A 19,514-nucleotide genomic window follows, 5' to 3' on the forward strand; every position below is an offset into this window, starting at 1 on the left:
GTATAAATATTAATCCTCTTTGTAAGGCACAACTTGTTATGAGTTTTAGCTGAGAGCTTTAATCCCCAACCATTTGCCCACTGTTTGAACTTATTATTTGCTAATTGCATCCTATATATGGTAACACTGAAATTTCTACCTCTAATCCATAAAGCTCCATCATCTGCATATGGTGATTTACCCATCCCAGAGGAAATGCCATTAATCATATGTGATGCCCACACTATGGTGCATAACAAGTTGGGCTCGCTAGCTATCTCTGACTAATGGCCACGGGACTCAACAATGCATGGGCAGTGGTGAGACAGCTATCTCCAATAAACAACACATCTGGGGTTGGTATGCAACACAAACGGGAAAGTTGGAATGTTCTGTCAAGGGAACAGAAATTATGGTGAATGCTGTACAAATACAGCCCCATTGAAGAGTTATTGTTTGTCAGGAAAAAAACAAAACCTACACCAGCATAAACAAAGTGTAAGTATCTTTACAGAAACAGTTAACAGAAAAGGGCCCATTAGTTACAATGTGCACATAAACGGTGGAGCTCATTGCTGGGTAGTCAGGTGTTTTGTTCTAATTACTCACAGCACTGAATCCACGTACTGCGTGAAAGGCACCAGCCACGATCTGAATTTTCCTTGAAGTCCATAACAAACACACTGGCTAGCTCAGAAGTAGTATCGGCACTTCCTCCATGGAGCCATTTGTCTGCACAAAGAATTTCTTACAACGGTGTCTGCCCTTTGGGCGGGTTCCACGAGTGTCCTCCATCGTGCTTCCCTCCGCACCTCACTTCTTCCCCAAGTGCCGCAGAAGAGCTCCTAGAAACTGGATGCAGCCGGTCTCCCTCGGATATTCCGTTGCATTCCACTCGGGAGATCATCATCAAGGCAAACCCGACCGGCTGATACAACATTTCTAAGCTAATCAAATGACTCAAAGTGAAACACTGGACTGTAAAATTTGATTAACATTGCGTTTTACAAAAATCCACAGAAAATAAAACACCCAACAGCATAACTGTAGTAATACAATAAAACATGTTCTTAACCAGGGTATTACATTCTTCCCCCCCCCCCCACCAAAATTAGTCATGTCTTCATGATATTGTAAGCCTTTAGAACTTATTCAATCTATTATTAACAACACAGTACTTGTTCTAACTAACATCAAGTTATGTTTCCACCTATGCTCCGAGAGTATTCAGGGTGCGACTAAAGCATTCAAGTGAATTGTGAGAATACAAGGTTCTCCAATCTATTTGTAAACGGAATTAACACATCTTGCCATTGGGACTGATACAACACTGTTTCTCAGATGCATCATATGCAGCCTCTCTGAAGGTTTCCTGAATCTGAGACCAATCTCAGTGTCTTTGGTCTCATCCTCTCCCTGTAACTGTTCACATTTACCTCGGGATGCCCTACCCTGACTGTTACTCAGTTCCTCCTACACCCCCCCAACTGAACTCAGCTTAATCTCCAATTATATTTACGCCAAATTCCCCTTTGCTGTCTACTATCACGCCTGCCTGTCCAATGGTTGTCCTCCCCACTATGTCCAGGTCTGGACGGGAAGATTCAGACATCTTGTCATGGCAAGTTTGCATAAGGCAAGGCACACCACAATCTAATTCTTCCTCCTCAATCTGTACAGCATTCAGTGGGTTCTTCCGGTTTCACTTCGGGTCTTTCCACTGAAATCACACTGTCTGCCTTTTCCTCAGCCTGTTGCCTTTCTTTTCTCCTTCTCCTTTGCAGAGTTCTTTTACTAGGTGTAGGCGTCGTGTCGGCCCTTGGGTCAACGTGCACTCCCTGCCCCAGAGGTAAATGATGATTCCAAGGGAGACTTTTGATAGGACCATTCCTACCTCCTGGCTTCAACCGGAAAACTGGCTAATTTGGCATCTGGCTCCGGCTGGGTAGAAATCCAGCAGTCAGCCAACCTGTTGGCCCAAATGTCTTAACAGAACTATCTCCAGGCATCAGTTGAAAGAACTTGAACTTTTGATTATATCTCTTCTTGTTTTGTTTGATAGTTGAAACTGCTGCTAGCTCAAACTTTTTGCAGTTCTCTCCACATCATATTTGAGATACATCTTCTGCGGCAAGTCCTCATCGGTGGTCCCAAAGCAAAAGATCCACAGATAATCTTGCTTCATTTCCAAAACTGAAATAGTACGGCGGGTAGCCAGTGGCTTAATTCTGAGTACAGTTGTAGCAGTGTACCAAATATCCCATATGCTGGCTCCAGTTACTCTTTTTGTTGGCATCCACAGTTCCAGTCGTGTCTAGCAATGTCCTGCTGAATCTTTCAGGCTGAAGATCACTTTGAGGGTGATATGGTATAGTCCTCAACTTTGATTCCAAACATGTTCAGTAACTTATTTATGAGCCAACTTCCAAAAATCCCTTCCCCGATCACCGTGTGCCCTTCTTGGGAGGCCATAACGAATAACATATTTGTCCCGTAACATTTTTGCAACTGTGGATGGTCTCCGATCCTTTGTGGAAAAGGCTTGAGCACATCAGGTGTAGTCAGTGATGACCAAGACATTCGCAGCATTATTGGAATCAGGCTCGATGGAAAGGAAATCCAAGCACACTAAATCAAGTGGTCTCGTGCTTTGGCGATGAGACAAGGGAGCAACTCTTTTCGGTAGCGTCTTACTCCGAATACAAAAGATGCACAACTTTGTCTTCAGGCTTCACCTGTGGCCAAAGAACCAATCTCTGACCAATCCGTCGGTCTTCTCAAATTCCAAATGACCTGAGCCATCATGAAGTGACCTCAGTACAATCTTCTGTTACTTCTCAGGCAAAACCAACTGGGACATAAAGTTATATAGAACTTAGTTCCTCAACTCCAGTTTGTCCCACTCCCTCATCAGTAGGGTATTGTGTCTTCTCAATTTTGGCCATATCTTCTTTGACAGCAGATGACCAGATGTCACCTGTACAAGGTCTTGCTGTGCTGCTGACAATTCAGCAGGACTCAAGGCGGGCAACTGCTTCATATTCAGCACGGTCAGGTTGCAATAGGCTTGTGGAATGGCATGGCTAGAAGCTTCTGAATGATCAACAGCTCTCTCAGGCCATAGTCTTTGCTCCGATTTTCCAACTGTGCAAAGCTGGCACATTGCTTTAACACCAAAAGGCAGGTTACGTCCTCTCACTCTCTGTCCGTTGCTGGCTTCCAGGCATGTATTCAAGGCTGAAATCATACACAGAAAACACTGCCAACCAGCAACCTGATTTTGCCAAGATCAAAATACAAGTTAGTTGATTGTTGTCGGTCCTCACCTTGAACTTGGCATCTTATAGTCACCTAATTCATCTACCACTGCCAGAAACTCCAATTTGTACACAGCAGGGTGGTTCCACTCACATGGTGACAAACTCAGGCTGATGAAAGCAACACATCTCAACTCTCTACCTTGGCCTCGATATAAAACGCCGCCTAATCCTTCACGGCTTGAGTCTGTGTGCAGTACATACAGCAAAGGCAGCGGTCAACTGTCGACTCTTTTCCATAGGTGCTGCCTCCCCGAGTTCCTCCAGCATTTTGTTTGTGTTGCCTGGATCTCCAGCATCTGCGATTTTCTCATTTGTCTCCAAGATCTGAGACACTGAACCAGTTTACTTCGCTCCGGTGACCAGAGTATCCTGTTCAGTGTTGATAATCAACACACACACACACCTTCCCATTCTTCTTCCTCACCACCATTATGGGCGATGCATAGGGACTTCTCGACTCAGAGATAATTCCAGCTTCAATGGTGAATGCGTCAAGCGCCTGTTGTAAAAGGATTTGTGAAGTAACTTGAGAACCTGTATCAAGTATGGGTCTAGCATGCTTTCAATCTGTACGGTGACATCAGAACTTGGCCTCACTAACCATTCAGGAATGGGATTTTGCAGCTTTGTACATCGCTTGATACACTGATTGGAACATATTCTCTCTGGGATGCCAGGCCATTCCCTTACTGGGTGCCTCTGAAATTTCCTGTCTTCTTTTTCTGTTTGAGCAACCTCTGGGTCACTTTCCAGTGGTTTTCCAGTTCTACACACTCCTGCTTGAAATGTCCATCCTCTCCGCAGTTGTAACAGAAAACACCAGTCGTCCTCCTGGTCAAAAGGCCCCTTTCGGCAGCATTCCTCTGCTTAGCAAGTCCCACAGGCAGGCTGGGTTTCCTAGTGGAGGTGCCATGTTCAGCTGCAGTAACAGAAGGCATCGACTGAAATAATGTGGCTGGTTTGGTTCTCATTTCATTTTCAGAAACCTCTGCTTCAGGAGCTACAACTGAAGACATTACCCGACTATCGCATTTCTCAATCATATTTTCCTCCTCTCTCACTTCTCCAATTAACTCAACAAAAGACGGAGGAGGGCGCATCTTGCAGGTTACTCGAATTTGTCGAGCAATCAAGTCGTGCTTCAGCGCACCCCTCCGACTTGCTCCATCCTCAAACGATTTATCTCAGCCAGTCGAACGGCCCCTTTACCGCACAAACGATTCAGCTGTTTCTCTAACCTAAAAAGGTAGTCGAAAAGCCTCTCTCCTTCCTCCTGGAATGTGTGCCTAAACTTCATCATGAGGTCAGCTGAAGTGTCTTCTGGTACTTGCATATAGTTAGCTGACATGACTAAAGGATTTCCTGCCTTTAATAATCTCTCTATATCAGCGGCCGCCCCTTTTAAACTCTGTCAATCTCTGCTTTTCCTTATCATCTGAGCACTGCCATCCATCCAGTAACTGGGCTACCTGCTCCACACAAGTTTCTTCCCCACTGGGTGTGCCTCCAGTCCAAGAAGCATGCTCAACCCACCATAGATTAGGCATTTATCGAACAGTGATGTAACAGCCAAAACCCGCTCAGAATTTACATCAGCAGCTGAGGGGCCCATTAGACTTCTCACATCAGACAAGGTCTTCCCCTCACTCCGCAGAAAAGCGAAGAATTTGTCTTTTAAAATCTTCATCCTCACTTCCATTCTCGCCAACTCTAAAGATACGGACTGACCGTAGCCCCGCCTCTCCAGGTAACCCTACCCTATCGGGCAGCGCGATTTCAGTTACGTCATTGGCGGTTTGCACTAACGCCACACCTTTACCAACTGAGTCATCAAAACGCCGATCAATCAGTGTGACTTTCCCCAACACTTTCACAGAACTCAACGTCCTATATAACATCTCATCAGTAACTCGGGCAGAAATCCCGCTCAAGACACATGCATTTCGAGTGGATAATCCCTTCTCATAGCACCAGAGCTTGATCTCCGCGGCATCCATATTACAAAACTTTGATTATGACGCACCTTAAATTCCACAAAGCACTAGCTTACACGCAAATACACCGCTTATTCAATCCTTACACTATACAGCATTTCATCCCAGAACGAAGCCCTCAAAAATGTAACCCTGCTCACCGTTATCTCTGGCTAACCAACAGGGGATTCAACAACGCACGGATAACGGTGAGACAAGTAACGGTGAAACAGCACAAGTTTAAGGTCGGAATGATTCAGGTTCTACACAAACAGGAAAGCTGGAATGTTCCGTTTAAGGGATCGAAAATTATAATGAATGCTGCAAAATACTGTCCCATGCAAAAGTTAAAGTTCTCCAGAAACTTGCACCAGCATAAACTTAATGTGGAAGTACATCAACTTTAACAGTTAACAGGGAAAAAAGCCCATTACAGTCGATAATGTGCACTTCAAAGTTGGAGCTCGTTGCTGGGTAGTCGTGGGTTTCGCTTTAATTACTCACGATCCGCGTGAAAAGCACCAGGCACGACTCAAAACTTTCCTCAAAGTCCGTTACGAACTAACTAGCCAGCTCAGGAGTATTTGGTCTTCCTCCGAGGAGCCTTTTCTCTGCACAAAGACCCATGCCGCCAATCTCCTATCCAATCCCATTGTACAGAATGTTACCAGGACAAGCCCCAAATACTAATACGACTTTCCTATAAACTAATCAAACGACTCCTTAGATTAGCAGAAAGCGAAATACTGGACTGTAAAGTTTGATTAACACTAAACACTGCGTTTTACAAAAAACTTCAGTAAAAAATATACTCAACAGCATAAGTGCAGTAATACAATAAAACATGCTCCTAACCAGGGAATTACACATAACTTTTTAAAATAACGGGGTTTCTCCATCTCAGAAACGTCACTGCAGATCACCCAGCATGCCCCGGTGCTGAAGATACGGCGCCCCCGCGATCGCGCTTTGCCTTTCTCAATCGGACAGTTCCACCGGCTTCACTTCCGCCCTAACTCGCCGTCACTTCCTGCCGTGCGCTGGTGCTTAAGCGACCCCGTGGCCAGCCCTAGGTCTCTTTCGTCAGCGTGCGGCGCTCGAGATGGCGGACAACCAGGTACCGGAGGGCGGCGGGCCTAGAGGCCTGGCCCGGGGCAGAGGCTTCGGCAGTCGGGGGTAGCGGGTGTGAGGCTGGACGGTCCTGGGGGTGGAGGATCGCGACTGGGAGAGGAAAGCGTGGGAGCGTGCCGGCGTCCCGAGAGCGGTTGCCGGGGCCGTAACCGCTGCCTTTTGCCTCCCTTCACAGACCGAGCGCGCCTACCAGAAGCAGCCGACTGTCTTCCAGAATAAGAAGCGCGTGTTAGCGGCTGAGGGCGCCAAGGAGAAGCTGCCGCGCTACCACCGCAATGTGGGCCTAGGCTTCAAGACCCCGCGAGAGGTGAGCCCCGGGCTTGTGGCTCTGTCTTCGGGCAGGGGGTGGTTGGGAGAGGGGAAAAGCCGAGGTGCCGGGCTGCAAATGATGGTCATTCTCACGATGGTCTTCCGAATCTCTCCGGGATGCTGAAGACAACGCCTAATGGCTTCACTGATGCGCCTCTCTGCACACAGAGATACCGGAGCAGCGCTCTGAGCCTTGATCCGTCCTTCAGAAACCTGGAGGCTGAGCTGGATCTCGTTGCCGCAAACCTGCTCGTGACTTTAAAACTGAAATCTAGGGTCTCGGCCCGAAACGCCGAGAGCGCTTCTCCCTATCGATGCTGCCTGGCCTGCTGTGTTCCACCGGCATTTTGTGTGTGCTGCTGTTTGAATTTCCAGCATCTGCAGATTTCCTCGTGTTTGATCTGAAAGCCGGGATGTCTGCTTTGAGAAAATGCTTCCTTCTCTTCTCTCCCCCCCCCTCCCCATTATAACATGCTGGTGAGATGGCATGTGAACTTTGCTTTCGCCATCAAATACATTGCTGGGTGACCTGACTCTCAGCCCTTGCTAGCAAAAATCTGTATGTCTTAAATATCCAAAGATAATGTCAGTCCTTTGAAAGAGTTTCAAAGACTCAGTGTTAAAAGTGTGAATTCACTAATTTTCTATATAACTGAAGAATATTTTTGCTGCTTTTTAATTCCTCTCAATAAACAGTATCTTTCTTAGCTTTATAATTTGCATACCAGCCATCCGCAAATCTAGATGCATCTGCAGCCTGGTGTTCATCTATTGCCATTTACTCCTAATGTTTTGTAACAAATTTTTTTGTTATGTAGTTTTTGTTTTTATTTAAAGATCCAGTGTGGAATAGTCCCTTTCTGCTGTTCGACACCTGCCGCCAGTACCCACTAATTTTAACTCAACAGCTCTTTTATCTTCCTATTTAACCCATCGCATTATCTATATTCTCATTGTGTGCTTTCCTACCTATTTATCAACAAATTGCCATTGGTGCCTTCATCCTATTCATTAATATATTACTGCATAAATTTTAGATGAGCTTTGAGTAAACATCATGACTTGCACTAAGCATGTATTGTCAAACATAGAACTGCACAAAACAGTGGTGAATTAAAACATTTGCCATCATCTCATCAAATGGCAGTCATGAAGGGCTACAAGACCTGCTCCTCTTGTGCAGATGGTGTGAAGGTTGGTGATGCTCTGGTTAGATCACACCTGGAGTTTTGAATTCAGTTTTGGTCTCTTTATAGGAAACACATAAAAGTTTTAGAGATGGTACTGAGATTTGTCAGGATGAGGTCACATGTCAAAAGAGGAATGGTTGAGTGAGCAAGGACTCCTTTCTTTGGAGTGTAGCAGGATGACCAGTAACTTGATAGAGGTGTATAAGAGACAATGATAGATAGTGGTAGTATATATCTTACATAAGCTACTGGAGAAACAAATTAGTATCTGATTCCCTTGTTATTCCTCTCCATAGATGCTGCTTGACGTGCTGAGCATTTTGTGTTGCTCTTGATTTCTAGCATCTGCATAACAGAATCTCTTGTGTTTATGATTCCCTAATGCACTCACTTCATAACATCACCCAGTTGTGTAATGTGTGATCCTTTGTTCCTAGGCCATTGATGGAACCTACATTGACAAGAAATGTCCATTTACTGGGAATGTGTCAATTCGAGGGCGTATCCTCACAGGTAGGGATGTCAATCTGGTTAAATCTGTTCTATTCTGAGAAAGTAGTGGCTCCCATGCAAGCTCTGTAGTAGGACAATTGAAATGGGAGGTTTGTATGGGAAGTTATTTGGTAGTGATCATTTTTCAGTCCTTCAGTTATTGCTTGTACCTGGGAAGATTTACGGTGTAGATACTGTGCCGTGTTGAAATGGTCAGATTGATTGAAGTTGCTGGTTTGGTGATTACACTTGCGACCCACACTGATGCTGTGTGTTACAGCGTGGGATACAAATAAGGTCAAATATAAAAGTGCTGTGTAAATGTATTCTTTATATTGGTTTTGTATTTCTATTGTGGGGGATGTTTTCTGGAATATTTGGGTTTCAAAGTTCTTTTGTGAAATCTTGTCCAACTTTGCAGCATTATAAATAACGGTTGATGTTAGTGGAGAAGAGATACGGTGATTGTTTAGTGTAATTTTGTCCTTTCCATCATTGGGTTGGGAAAGAAAGTCTGAAACTAATGGGTTGTACAAAGTAATTCCGGTCTTGCGATTTTGGCTTGTATCAAGTGTCAGTCAACTCTTGGGTTCTGGGTACATGGTATTATTCTGTAAGGATGATTTGCCTTTAACTTCCTGCTTTCTTTACCAGGTGTTGTAACTAAAATGAAGATGCAACGGACCATTGTTATTCGCAGAGACTACCTTCATTACATCAGGAAATACAACCGTTTTGAGAAGCGACACAAGAACATGTCTGTGCACTTATCCCCTTGCTTCAGGTACTACACGGTTGAATTGTGTATTGAAGCTGTCTCTTTGTTTGGAGGAGTGAGGGTAGAAACAGCTTGAGCTAACATCCATATCCAAGGAGGAAATGCTCTCTCTGGCTGCATTGCTCTATTTTGTTTTCAACTGCTACTCCTTGTTTATTGGTCAGGTACTCAGGGCACTTCTGTACTGGGAGTGGTTGATGGAAGGAGAGGTCCTTTGCTGAGAGGAATCTTGTTAATTCCACGGACCATAGAAGAATGTTAGTATCAGCTGGTTTTTTAACTAACCACAAGTTGCTGTGCAGTCACCCAAAGGGTCCATCAGCTCAAACTCAACTCTTTCGTTTTCTCTCTTAGCCCCCTTGCCCAGTGTTCTACAGAGAAGCTATGTGAATATGGTAGTGTGGGAGCTGATTAAAAATCTTTTGCTGGCACCACACGCGGTGGTATAAATCTGGACGTTGGCAGCTTTGGGGGAAATGGTGTTTGCATGGGTTGGGATGTGATAGCCAGCTACCCTGGTGGTCCTGCTGGTGTGAGATTATGGCTAAGCAAGTGGCCCGGTCCCTCCACCTGCTCTTCTGCAGTAGCATTTGTTTCATGGGTGGGTATTTGATCCTGGCACTGAGTTTTTGTATTGTCAAACAGGGCAGATTTGCTCTACTCTTAACTGTTGTGTCACCTGTTCCAGGGATGTGCAGAATGGAGACAGTGTGACCGTTGGAGAGTGTCGACCCCTCAGTAAGACTGTGCGTTTCAACGTCCTCAAAGTCACCAAGGCTGCAGGAGCCAAGAAACAGTTCCAGAAATTTTGAAGGGTAGTTGTAATGTAAATCATCTACAATAAAGTCTTTGTGAAAATATGTCACTTGGTGCCAGCATTTCACTGAACTACAGATTCTGCTAGTGTTGAGGAAAGGTGGGGGGGGGGGGGGGATTGGCCCCAGATTAACTGAGCTACTTGTGGAATACAGTGTTGGCAATTGAATTGACTCAATATTCAGATGTCAGGTGCAGTTTATTGTGATGATTTGATTACATCATACGATCTTTCTAATCTGGTTGCCTATTTCAAGACAGACAAAAAATCTATGTAATGGACAGAAGTGTGCACATGTGCAAACATTGGTTCCTGTGCAGTTTGAGTCAGACATGGCTCTGTAATGGCACTGGTGTCAGCATTCTTATTTTCAAGCTACGTCTTGACTGTATTCCACCCCAAGCTGCTGTCGAACCTCATCCAAAATGCTCATCACCAGCTCGCTGTCAGCCAGTGTCATCTGGGAATTTTCCTTCAGTCCTGCAAGTGAAATAACAGAAAAACTATTGCTTTCAAAATAGCACTCGTGTTCCTTCCTGTGAGCCACAGGGAGCATTGACTCTAGCCAAAAACAGAAATGTTATCTCAATGACAATGCTCCCCATGGTAATAACATTGATTTGTTATCCTACCCCACTCCCCACTGTTACCATCAAACCACTGGAGTGGTAATCTGACAGGCAGTCCATAAACACCCCCCTACCCGTTAGAGCAGTTAGTTTCACTGGGTATCCTGAAGGATGGGTAGGATGTTACATGGAACTGGTAAGTGGTATTTGCATGCGTCTTACCTTTCTGAAGGCACCGCCGTACTTCCTCTGCCTCGTACCTTAGACCAATACTGTTGGTGAAGTTGAGGGGCTGAGATGGAGTCAGCAATGGGAACTCCTCTATGACTCCATTGACCATGAGACTTGTGGGGCACCACATGTGGGTTGGCACCTTGGAACAAAGACATGTCATTGAGCAGAATACAGCTTTCTAGTGTAGGCCACAGCTTGAATAGTGTAACAATCATGTTCTCTTGGAAAGGCATTGTTGGTCAGTGCACCTTTTGTGGGGGAGAGGGAGCCTGTCTATGATTTTAAGAGGCAACTAAATATATTAATGAGCATAAGGTATTGATGTAGCTTGCGTGAATTCAGTAAGATCTTTGACAAGATCCACATTGGAAGGCTGATTCGAAAGATGAAAATCTCGGAGAAATTCAAGACAAGTCGCCAAATAGGATCAATATTGGTTTGGTAGTGGGACAAAGTGGATGGGGGTTACTTTAATGACTGGAAGCCAATGACCCTGCTGGTAATGACAGGATGTAGTGATAGCATGTTTGACTACAGAATAAGGAGTAGCAAGCTGAGAAGGACAGTGGTAAATGGAACCCAATTCTTTAGCCCATCACCTCTACTGGGGCAACAGCAACTTGCAAAAGTCCTCTATAACTGGCCAGTCTTCCAAATTGTCCCCAGATGTAGCCCATCTTCTAAGATTCTTTCTGTCCCAGGGTGGTGGTCTCCAGAGCTTCTGCTGGTGTTTCTGTAGCACTGGGTTTTTACGGTTGCTACCCCCTGCCCAACCGTCCTTTCAATATCTCTGCTTGGGACAGTTCATGGTGGAGTTTTATACATGATTGACTGGTGTGAGGTAATGTATTTTGGGAGGTCTAATAAGATAACAGTGAATGGTAGGGGCCTAGGGAACATTAGGCCAATCAATGTGTTGTCGGCAAATTTAATTAGATTCGAGCTGAGGGTGGCTGCAGGAATGGACGTCAAACCTCTACAGTTGCTGCTGTCGGGCTCTACAGTATTGAGTAAAAATACCACAGATCTATCATCAAAAGCAAGGTAAGGGCAAAGAATTACCGTGATTATGCCCTTGGTACCACTGATAACTGCCTGGTTAGGAAGGTGTGTTGCCATAGTTGCAGTTAATATAGCCATGCGTTTCCTGGAGTACTTCAGTACGATGTTCACTGTTTCATCAATACCTGCAGTAATACAAGAGGAAAGGGGCATTTGTAGAGGCTTTCTGAAGTGATGGGTTTTGGACTGTGTCTCATAGAATGGTTCATACTTGCCTTTCTCAGTGAGGAATCCTGTAGCATGAATGGAATCTGGCTTCTCACCATTGAAAACCATGCAGGCAAACTGTACACAGTAGCAGCCAATATCCAGGAGTACTCCTCCACCCAACTCTTTCTCCACCACTCGTGGAGTCTCCAGCATCCAAGTGCCAAATTCAGCTCTCATCATTTTAACCTCCCCCACGTGATTCTCAGATAGTAGACAGCGAATCTTCTTGTAGACAGGGAAAAACCTTGACCAAAATCCCTGTAAAACAATTGAGGACCAGGGCCCACACAATGTGTTGCTTTTTAAAAATATATAAATGTGATCTTAATTTAGTCAGTAAAATTGTTTGCTTAAAATGTACAACTCTCAAGCATGTGTAGTTAGAGCCCAAAGCTACAGTGTCAGGTGTCTTGGGTACATAGTCCTCTTGGATTCCAAGATGACTTTTTGGAGTTTCCAACATTCTGGGATATTAGCTCAAAGCAGATGTATATTAAACACAATTTGTGATGATGAAAGGACTGTTGCAAATGCAGAGCTTGGCATAAATGGTTTTACTACTGTAGAGGGAGCTTTAATATGTTACTGAGGTGAGGGCAGTGCCTGGGCCAGAGTGCAAGGCTGAAGGCATATTGAAGCAGTAGGGCCTTGTGTCTGAGGACAAGGAACAACCCAAGGTGTGAACAATTTAAGCACCAGACGAGATTGAAAAGGTCAGGGTGTTGGGCCAAAAGAGGGACAGAACAGAACAGTTGGCGAGCTTCACTCGTCTGAACTGTGGCCTTAACTGGTTCTGAGAGTGGCTGTGCTTGGCTTCATGGCTGTGGATTCCTGTTTGTGAACTTCAGTTCTGAGTGTTTTTTGCTTGCACTATTTGGATTTTTTTGGCACATTGTTTTTTTTTATATAATGGGTTTATTTAGTTTTGTGGTTGCTTGTATGGAGATGGATCTCAAAGTTATACATAAACATTGATAACAAATCCACTTTGGACTTTCACAAACAAGAGAAAATCTGCAGATGCTGGAAATAAGACCATAAGACATAGCAGAATTAGGCCATCTGGCCCATCAAGTCTGCTCCGCCATTCGATCATGGCTGATCTTTTTTCTATCATCTCAACCCCAGTTCCCAGCTTACTCCCTGTAAACTTTGATGCCATGTCCAATCAAGAACCTAACAATCTCTGCCTTAAATACACCCCATGACCTGGTCTCTACAGCTGCCTGTGGCAACAAATTCCCCACCCTTTGGCTAAAGAATTTTCTCCGCATCTGTTTTGAAAGGGCACCGCTCTATCCTGCAGCTGTGCCCTCTTGTCCTAGACTCTCCCACCATGGGAAACATCCTTTCCACATCTACTGTCTAGGCCTTTCAACATTCAAAAGGTTTCAATGGGATCCCCCCCTCATCCTCCTGAATTCCAGCGAGTACAGACCCAGAGCCAAACATTCCTCGTATGATAACCCTTTCATTCCTGGAATCATCCTTAACCTCCTCTGGACCCTCTCCAATGTCAGCACACCTTTTCTAAGCCCAAAACTGTTCACAATATGCAAGGTGAGCCTCATCAGTGCCTCAGCCTCACATCTTTGCTCTTCTATTCTAGACCTCTGGAAATGAATGCTAACATAGCAATTGCCTTCCTCACCACTGACTCAACTCGCAAGTTAACCTTCAGGGTGTTCTGTACAAGGTCTCCCAAATCCCTCTGCATCTCAGATTCCTAGAATTTCTCCCTGTTTAGAAAATAGTCCACACGTTTTATTTTCTACTACCAAAGTGCATGACCATTATAACATTATACTAACATTCCAACATTATATTTCATTTACCACTTGTCCATTCTCCAAAATCCTTCTGCATTTTATCTGTTTCCTCAACACTACCTGCCCCTCCACCAGACTTCGTATTGTTACACCTGTGCCCCAACTCAAAGGGTACAAAGAAGCCCCCTCCTTTTTGAGAATTGCAAGATCGCTATTAAATCAGGTCAAGAGACCCAGGAAATGAGAGAAAGACATGCAGAATCCACAAAGGGGTTTGGAATGTCCTGGCCCCTCAGCGATACAAAGCCACGGGAAACGGCCATTGTCTCTTGGAGACGGAATTGTGTATTGAGTACTGTACTTCATGGAAGCCCTGGGAATGAGCAACGTGGGCTGGTTGGGGGATGGCATCATTCCAACCTGATTGACATCTGAGATCCTGTGAGTAAGGATAAAATAAGGTCTGGGGAACCACTCCTTTAGACGCACCAGAAGAAATGCTAGAAATCCTGTAAGCGTAATAGCACAGCCGGTGGAAAGCCCACGTGCGTCCTTTTCCATTTACCTCAGAATTGGTGGGCCTTACCACGGAAGAATGAGTTTAGCTAAAACAAAGGAGAAATCAGCCCCAACGACTCTTGAAGGATTGACATCATAAAAGGAATGGGCAGGTTTTAAACTTTCTCTCTTACTCCAACCAAAGGCTGCAGCCTGCATGAACTAGAGTGACTTTTATATTTCCATCGGACAATACATTATCCCCTAGACAACGACAGAGCTATTTCTTAGTGATTATTATTATACCTGTGCTTTTAGACTTAGTAGTGATGACGTATATTATCTGTTTGTTTGCTTTGCTATTTTTTGTGTGTTTTTATTAATAAATACTGTTAAAAATAGTACCATCAGACTTCAACGGACCTCTCTATCTTTGCTGGTAAGTGACCCAGTTACGGGGTATGTAACAGTATCTTCTGCAAACTTGGCCACAAAGCCATCTATTCCATCATCTAAATCATTTATATACAGCATAAAAAGAAGCGGTCTCAACACTGAACCCTGCGGAACACTAGTCACTGGCGGCCAACCAGGCAAGGATCCTTTTACTCACGCTCGCTGCCTCCTTCCAATCAGCCAATCCTCTGTTAGTAACTTTCCTGTAATAATACCATGGGCTCTTAACTTGGTAAGCAGTCTCGTGTGGCACCTTGTCAAAGGCCTTCTGAGCAACACACACAAAATGCTGCCTGGCCTGCTGAGTTCCTCCAGCATTTTGTGTGTTGCTGCTTTGACAGTGTGGAAGGGACTATAATTAACCTTGCTGGGAGTGTTTAATGGGAATTAATAGTATCACTTTTTCTTCATGCATGCCTGACTGAAATGGGAAATAATTTCCAGCTCCATCTGGTCTGTTCTTATCAGCAGTTGCTATCATGAAGTGCACTCACCTCCATGAGGAAGCAGTTGCAGGCTCTGGCTGTACGCACCAGCTTTTGAACATCTCTCAGATTCATGGCCATGGGCTTCTCACAGAGAACATTCTTCCCTGCCTGAAGCATGAGCAAAGTCATGTCCAGGTGCTGCGTGTTAATGGTCCCCACGTAGACAACATCTGTTAATTAATTCATTCATTGTTACTTTGTGGGGAAAAACCTCCTTTTCTCCCGATCCACAGGCTAAAGTTATTCAACCTGAGCAGGAACACCAATATAGAATGTCCCAATGGCTGCAGTTTTAAGTGGCAAGGCCTGTAAAAGTCCCATTGATAAGGTCTGACCACCGGTTATTTTATACTGAAAATGCAATATCTCTGCCTAAGTGGGTGAAGCTCAACACTAGACCAGGGGTTCCCAACCTGGGGTCTACAGGCCTTGGTTAGTAGTAGTAGTCCACGCCTCAAAAAAAGGTTGGGAACCCCTGCTCTAAAAACTCAACACCACCCCAGACAAATTGTCAGTGGCACCCCTTCTGCCAGCCTGTAAGTGTTTCTTCCACCACCAGCACACCATTGCTGCAATATGTAGTCTCTTAGGCTACATCCACACTATGCAGGATAAATCCGTAACCAAAGCTTTTTCTCTTCGTTTTTACCCTCCGTCCACACTAAAATGGTGTTTTCGTCCCCTGGAACCAGAGCTTTTCAGAAACGCTCTCCAGGGTGTGTAATTTTGAAAACACTGCTTGGGCAGATCAGTGTGGACAGCGTAACCGAGACTTCTGAAAAAGCTATCAGACAGCAGTGCGTTATTTCATTGTTTTCTTGAATGCAACCTAACAATTTCAGAACAGACAGCAAAGAGACTGAAGCCAGAAGAGTTAGAAATGTACTCACCAAATACTCTGACCCATAACTTACTGAATAAATAAATATACTGTACTCACTTTGCCCTGTTTTCTGTCCTTGCTGTTATGAAGGTGGTTTTATGCAAGTACTCTGACAATAGATGTGTAACAGCCTAATGTAACATTGTAAGGAAATACAAGATAATACTGATGCGACATGTTTTATACATCTAACAAGGTGCTTTATTAATGCAACAGAGTTAGTCAGTTTTTCAATGTTCGTCGTCAGCCGGGTCAATCTGTCCGTGAACTCTGTCGGTTGCCGCCGTACGCTCCAGTATTTGTTTTTTTTTAGTTTTAAGTTCTCCTGCGTGAGAGCCAACAGCTGTCCGTTGTTTTAAGTTTTTCTAGTCTGTAACTTACACAAACGCGCACTTTTACGGCGAGATTCGACACCAAACGTGTCGCTTGTTTTCGTGGATGTGTCCTGCGCAGGAGAGGAGATTCGCTGAAATCTCCATTTCAGTGTGGATAGAGATATTTCTAAAAACGCATAGTGTAGACGCCTGTCGTTTTTACTCGAAACCGGCGTTTTCAAAATTATCCAGTCTAGTGTGGATGTAGCCTTAAAAAGCTGTTGCACTTGTGTGCCCTCAACTACCCATCAGGGTATGGTGATCACACACATTTCCAATGTATATGGGTCAGTTTCTTCATCCTAGCTTCATCAATGTTCTGGCTTTACTTTTCTATTCTAGCAGCCTTGAAATGAATGCTAACACTGCAGGCGCAGGGGCAATAAACACAGGCCCACTCAGCGAAGATAGAACAGTACAGCACAGGAGCAGGCCCTTCGGCCCACAATGTTGTGCCGAACCAGCGAAAGTATATCAAAACCCCTAAAATCTAATCCCTATCCCTCCATATGACTATCTAAACATCTCTTAAAAGCCTCTAATGCATTTGCCTCTCTACTGAATGAATAATTTACCCCTCACCTTCAATGCAAACCCTCTGGTATTTGACATTTCTACCCTGGGGAAAAAGATACTGGCTATGTCTCTCAATCTTACAAAGCTCACTCAGATCTCCCCTCGGCCTCCAGGAAAAACAACCTCTCGTGATAGCACATGCTCTCTGAACCAGGAAGCGTCCCTTCTGCACCCTCCCCAAAACCTCAACGTCTTTCCTGCAGTGGGGTGCCCCGAACTGAATGCGTCTTAAAAAAGTTGCAATGTAACCTCTAGCCTTTCAAACTCAGTGCTTCGACTAATAAAAGTGAGCCTTCTCAAACATCCTGAATGGGGCAGGGAAGGAGACACCTCGTTAAACTCCAGCGCCCTCTAAGGCACAAGGCCCACATCCCGGGATTTCTTACCTATATTGGGATCGTTCGCCAGCTCCTCGTACGAACCGTAGTATTTCGGGATTTGGTGTCGCTCTGCAAAGTCCCGAGATCGCGAAAGGTCCCGGGTGGCCACAGCAACTGCCTGAGGAGAGAACAGTTCATTGCAACAATTCCTGCTCCAGTCAGTCCTCTCAAAAGTCTTGCACCTTTCAAAGGCTTTACCCTCACACTTTGCTACATTCTGGAGGATTCCGACCAGTTCCGCCACACAGAGCTATATCCTCGCCCCAAGTGTATATTGCATTCCAAGGCAAGCATATCCCATTGGATATCCTCCGGCGTGGTCTCTGGGAGCACATCGCTACGTGTTTACTGGACAATCAATAGTGTGCGGCCCAAAGTACTTCCCAATCACGTCACGTAGCCCCCTCACAGAACTAAGCGGGCCACCGCGAAATACTTGATAAGTCTTCTTCCCAACACTTTCAATCCCTAAAGCTGGCAAGTATATGGAATGAGCTGCCAAAGGTGGAAGCAGCAGTATCGCTACATGGAGAGGCGGGGCTGAGTGAGATAACGGGTCAAATTTCGGAAAGTGCTCTCCGACTGGCTGATATTTTACCCCCCAAATCCATCTCCCCCACTTCCTGCTTTCCTCCAATCCTTTTCTCTTCCCATTCCATCCCACTCTCGCCTCTAACTCCCTCGTTTTTCCTTCCTGGTCTCAAGCCTCTTTCCCTGTTTACATCTTCACCTCGTCCTTGTTGCCTCTTCCTTCGCCCCACAACCCCAGTATAGTTTTACTCTCCACCCATTTTCGACCTGGTGGTCCGTGTCCGGGAGGGTCTTTAGCGCCACCATGAAATCGTGGCTGATTTTGCCAGCGCTGCAGATTCCCCAGCGAGTAGCCATGTGCTCTGATCGATGCAAGCTCCCGGCGCCTCTGCGTGCTCGGCTGGCTTTTATTGAGGAGGGTTCTGCCTTTGCTGTCAGTGAATTAATGTTTAAACTCTGGCTCTAGATTCTACCTATCAGTGACCTAGAGTCACGGGTACCGCCTTCGGAATGACGGAGCATCCGGGTCACACTAAATTTAGTAGCTAAATACATATGTGTCACCATATACAATCGCAAGTTGGTTTTCTTGCAATAAAACCGAGGAACGCAATAGAATCAATACAAGTTTGCACCCCGGACAGATAAACAACCAGTGTGTAAAAGGCAACGAACTCTGTAAATGCAAAAGAAAAATATTTCAGTAATATTGTATCTTAGATTAAGCTTTTTGTTTAAAATTTATGCCGTTATATGTAAAATTGCGTTTAGCATACGTCATGACAACGACATAGGCGCGTGCCTCGCTTACATTATAAACAAAGTTAAAAGAAGAAAAATGTCTGTTAATAATTTTTATTTTATAGTAAGTCTTTAATCCTTGCCTAAAGTTTGTCAATGAATGGTTTATTGTAAACATATTTAATTTGAATAGGAACGGAGAGTCAACGCATAATTTATTGTAAGTAACTTAACTTTATTTTGTAATGTTCCTGAATAAAGTATTTTTGTAAAAAAACACGAAACACAACAATGGCGACGAAGTAATGTTGAAGGAACCCGAGATGGCGTTGAAGCTCCGCGAGATCATGGAGCTTTGAAAACAGTGCAGTGAGTTAAAACCCAACAGCGGCTGTTCTTCGGAAAGGAAGAGACTGTCGAGTTAAAAAGGGCAGGAAACAGCTGGGTTCGCGAGTTCTTAAACAGTAAATACGAGATGATAATAATCCTATTTTTTTTAAAAAGCAGAAATGGCTGGCTACAGTTGCACAACAGATAACTGGATTTTGTGTACGGAACAGATCGAGCAATGTTTTAAAGCAAATGGAACCGCCAATGAGAAATAAGTTTCAATTTTGCTGAGTGCTTTGGGTCATTGAGAGCAGTCGGAGTTTGACTGCTCCAACCAAAACATTCAAAATGAGTTTTACTGATAGCGTGGAAGTAATGCAGGAACCTTTAGAACCTAAACCATTGTTGATTGCAAAATGTTGAA

The 19,514-nt window shown here is 44.6% G+C and overlaps 2 protein-coding genes and 1 non-coding gene across 3 annotated transcripts; 2 read left to right on the plus strand and 1 right to left on the minus strand.

The window, feature by feature from the left end:
- The first annotated feature begins 6,230 nt into the window (after window positions 1–6,230).
- Window positions 6,231–10,034, plus strand: LOC132382997 (small ribosomal subunit protein uS17). Its single transcript, XM_059953660.1, has 5 exons — window positions 6,231–6,389; window positions 6,579–6,710; window positions 8,340–8,415; window positions 9,049–9,178; window positions 9,861–10,034. Exons 1-5 carry the CDS (start codon window positions 6,375–6,377, stop codon window positions 9,982–9,984), a joined length of 477 nt encoding a protein of 158 aa, XP_059809643.1. The 5' UTR covers window positions 6,231–6,374; the 3' UTR covers window positions 9,985–10,034.
- Window positions 6,784–6,870, plus strand: LOC132383304 (small nucleolar RNA SNORD35). The gene has a single exon (XR_009508621.1). It is a non-coding gene; the product is annotated as a small nucleolar RNA SNORD35 (small nucleolar RNA).
- A 134-nt stretch (window positions 10,035–10,168) lies between the features above and the next one.
- LOC132382996 (trans-1,2-dihydrobenzene-1,2-diol dehydrogenase-like) lies at window positions 10,169–18,443 on the minus strand. The gene is made up of 7 exons (XM_059953659.1): window positions 18,287–18,443; window positions 17,495–17,606; window positions 15,282–15,445; window positions 12,070–12,322; window positions 11,855–11,979; window positions 10,781–10,931; window positions 10,169–10,469 (listed from the first exon to the last, which is right to left on the minus strand). The coding sequence occupies exons 1-7, from the start codon at window positions 18,374–18,376 to the stop codon at window positions 10,360–10,362; spliced, it is 1,005 nt and encodes a 334-aa protein (XP_059809642.1). The 5' UTR covers window positions 18,377–18,443; the 3' UTR covers window positions 10,169–10,359.
- Between the last annotated feature and the right edge of the window lie 1,071 nt (window positions 18,444–19,514).

The sequence above is a fragment of the Hypanus sabinus genome, chromosome 29, assembly GCF_030144855.1.
Source record: "Hypanus sabinus isolate sHypSab1 chromosome 29, sHypSab1.hap1, whole genome shotgun sequence".
In the NCBI taxonomy this organism is placed as follows: Eukaryota; Metazoa; Chordata; class Chondrichthyes; order Myliobatiformes; family Dasyatidae; genus Hypanus; species Hypanus sabinus.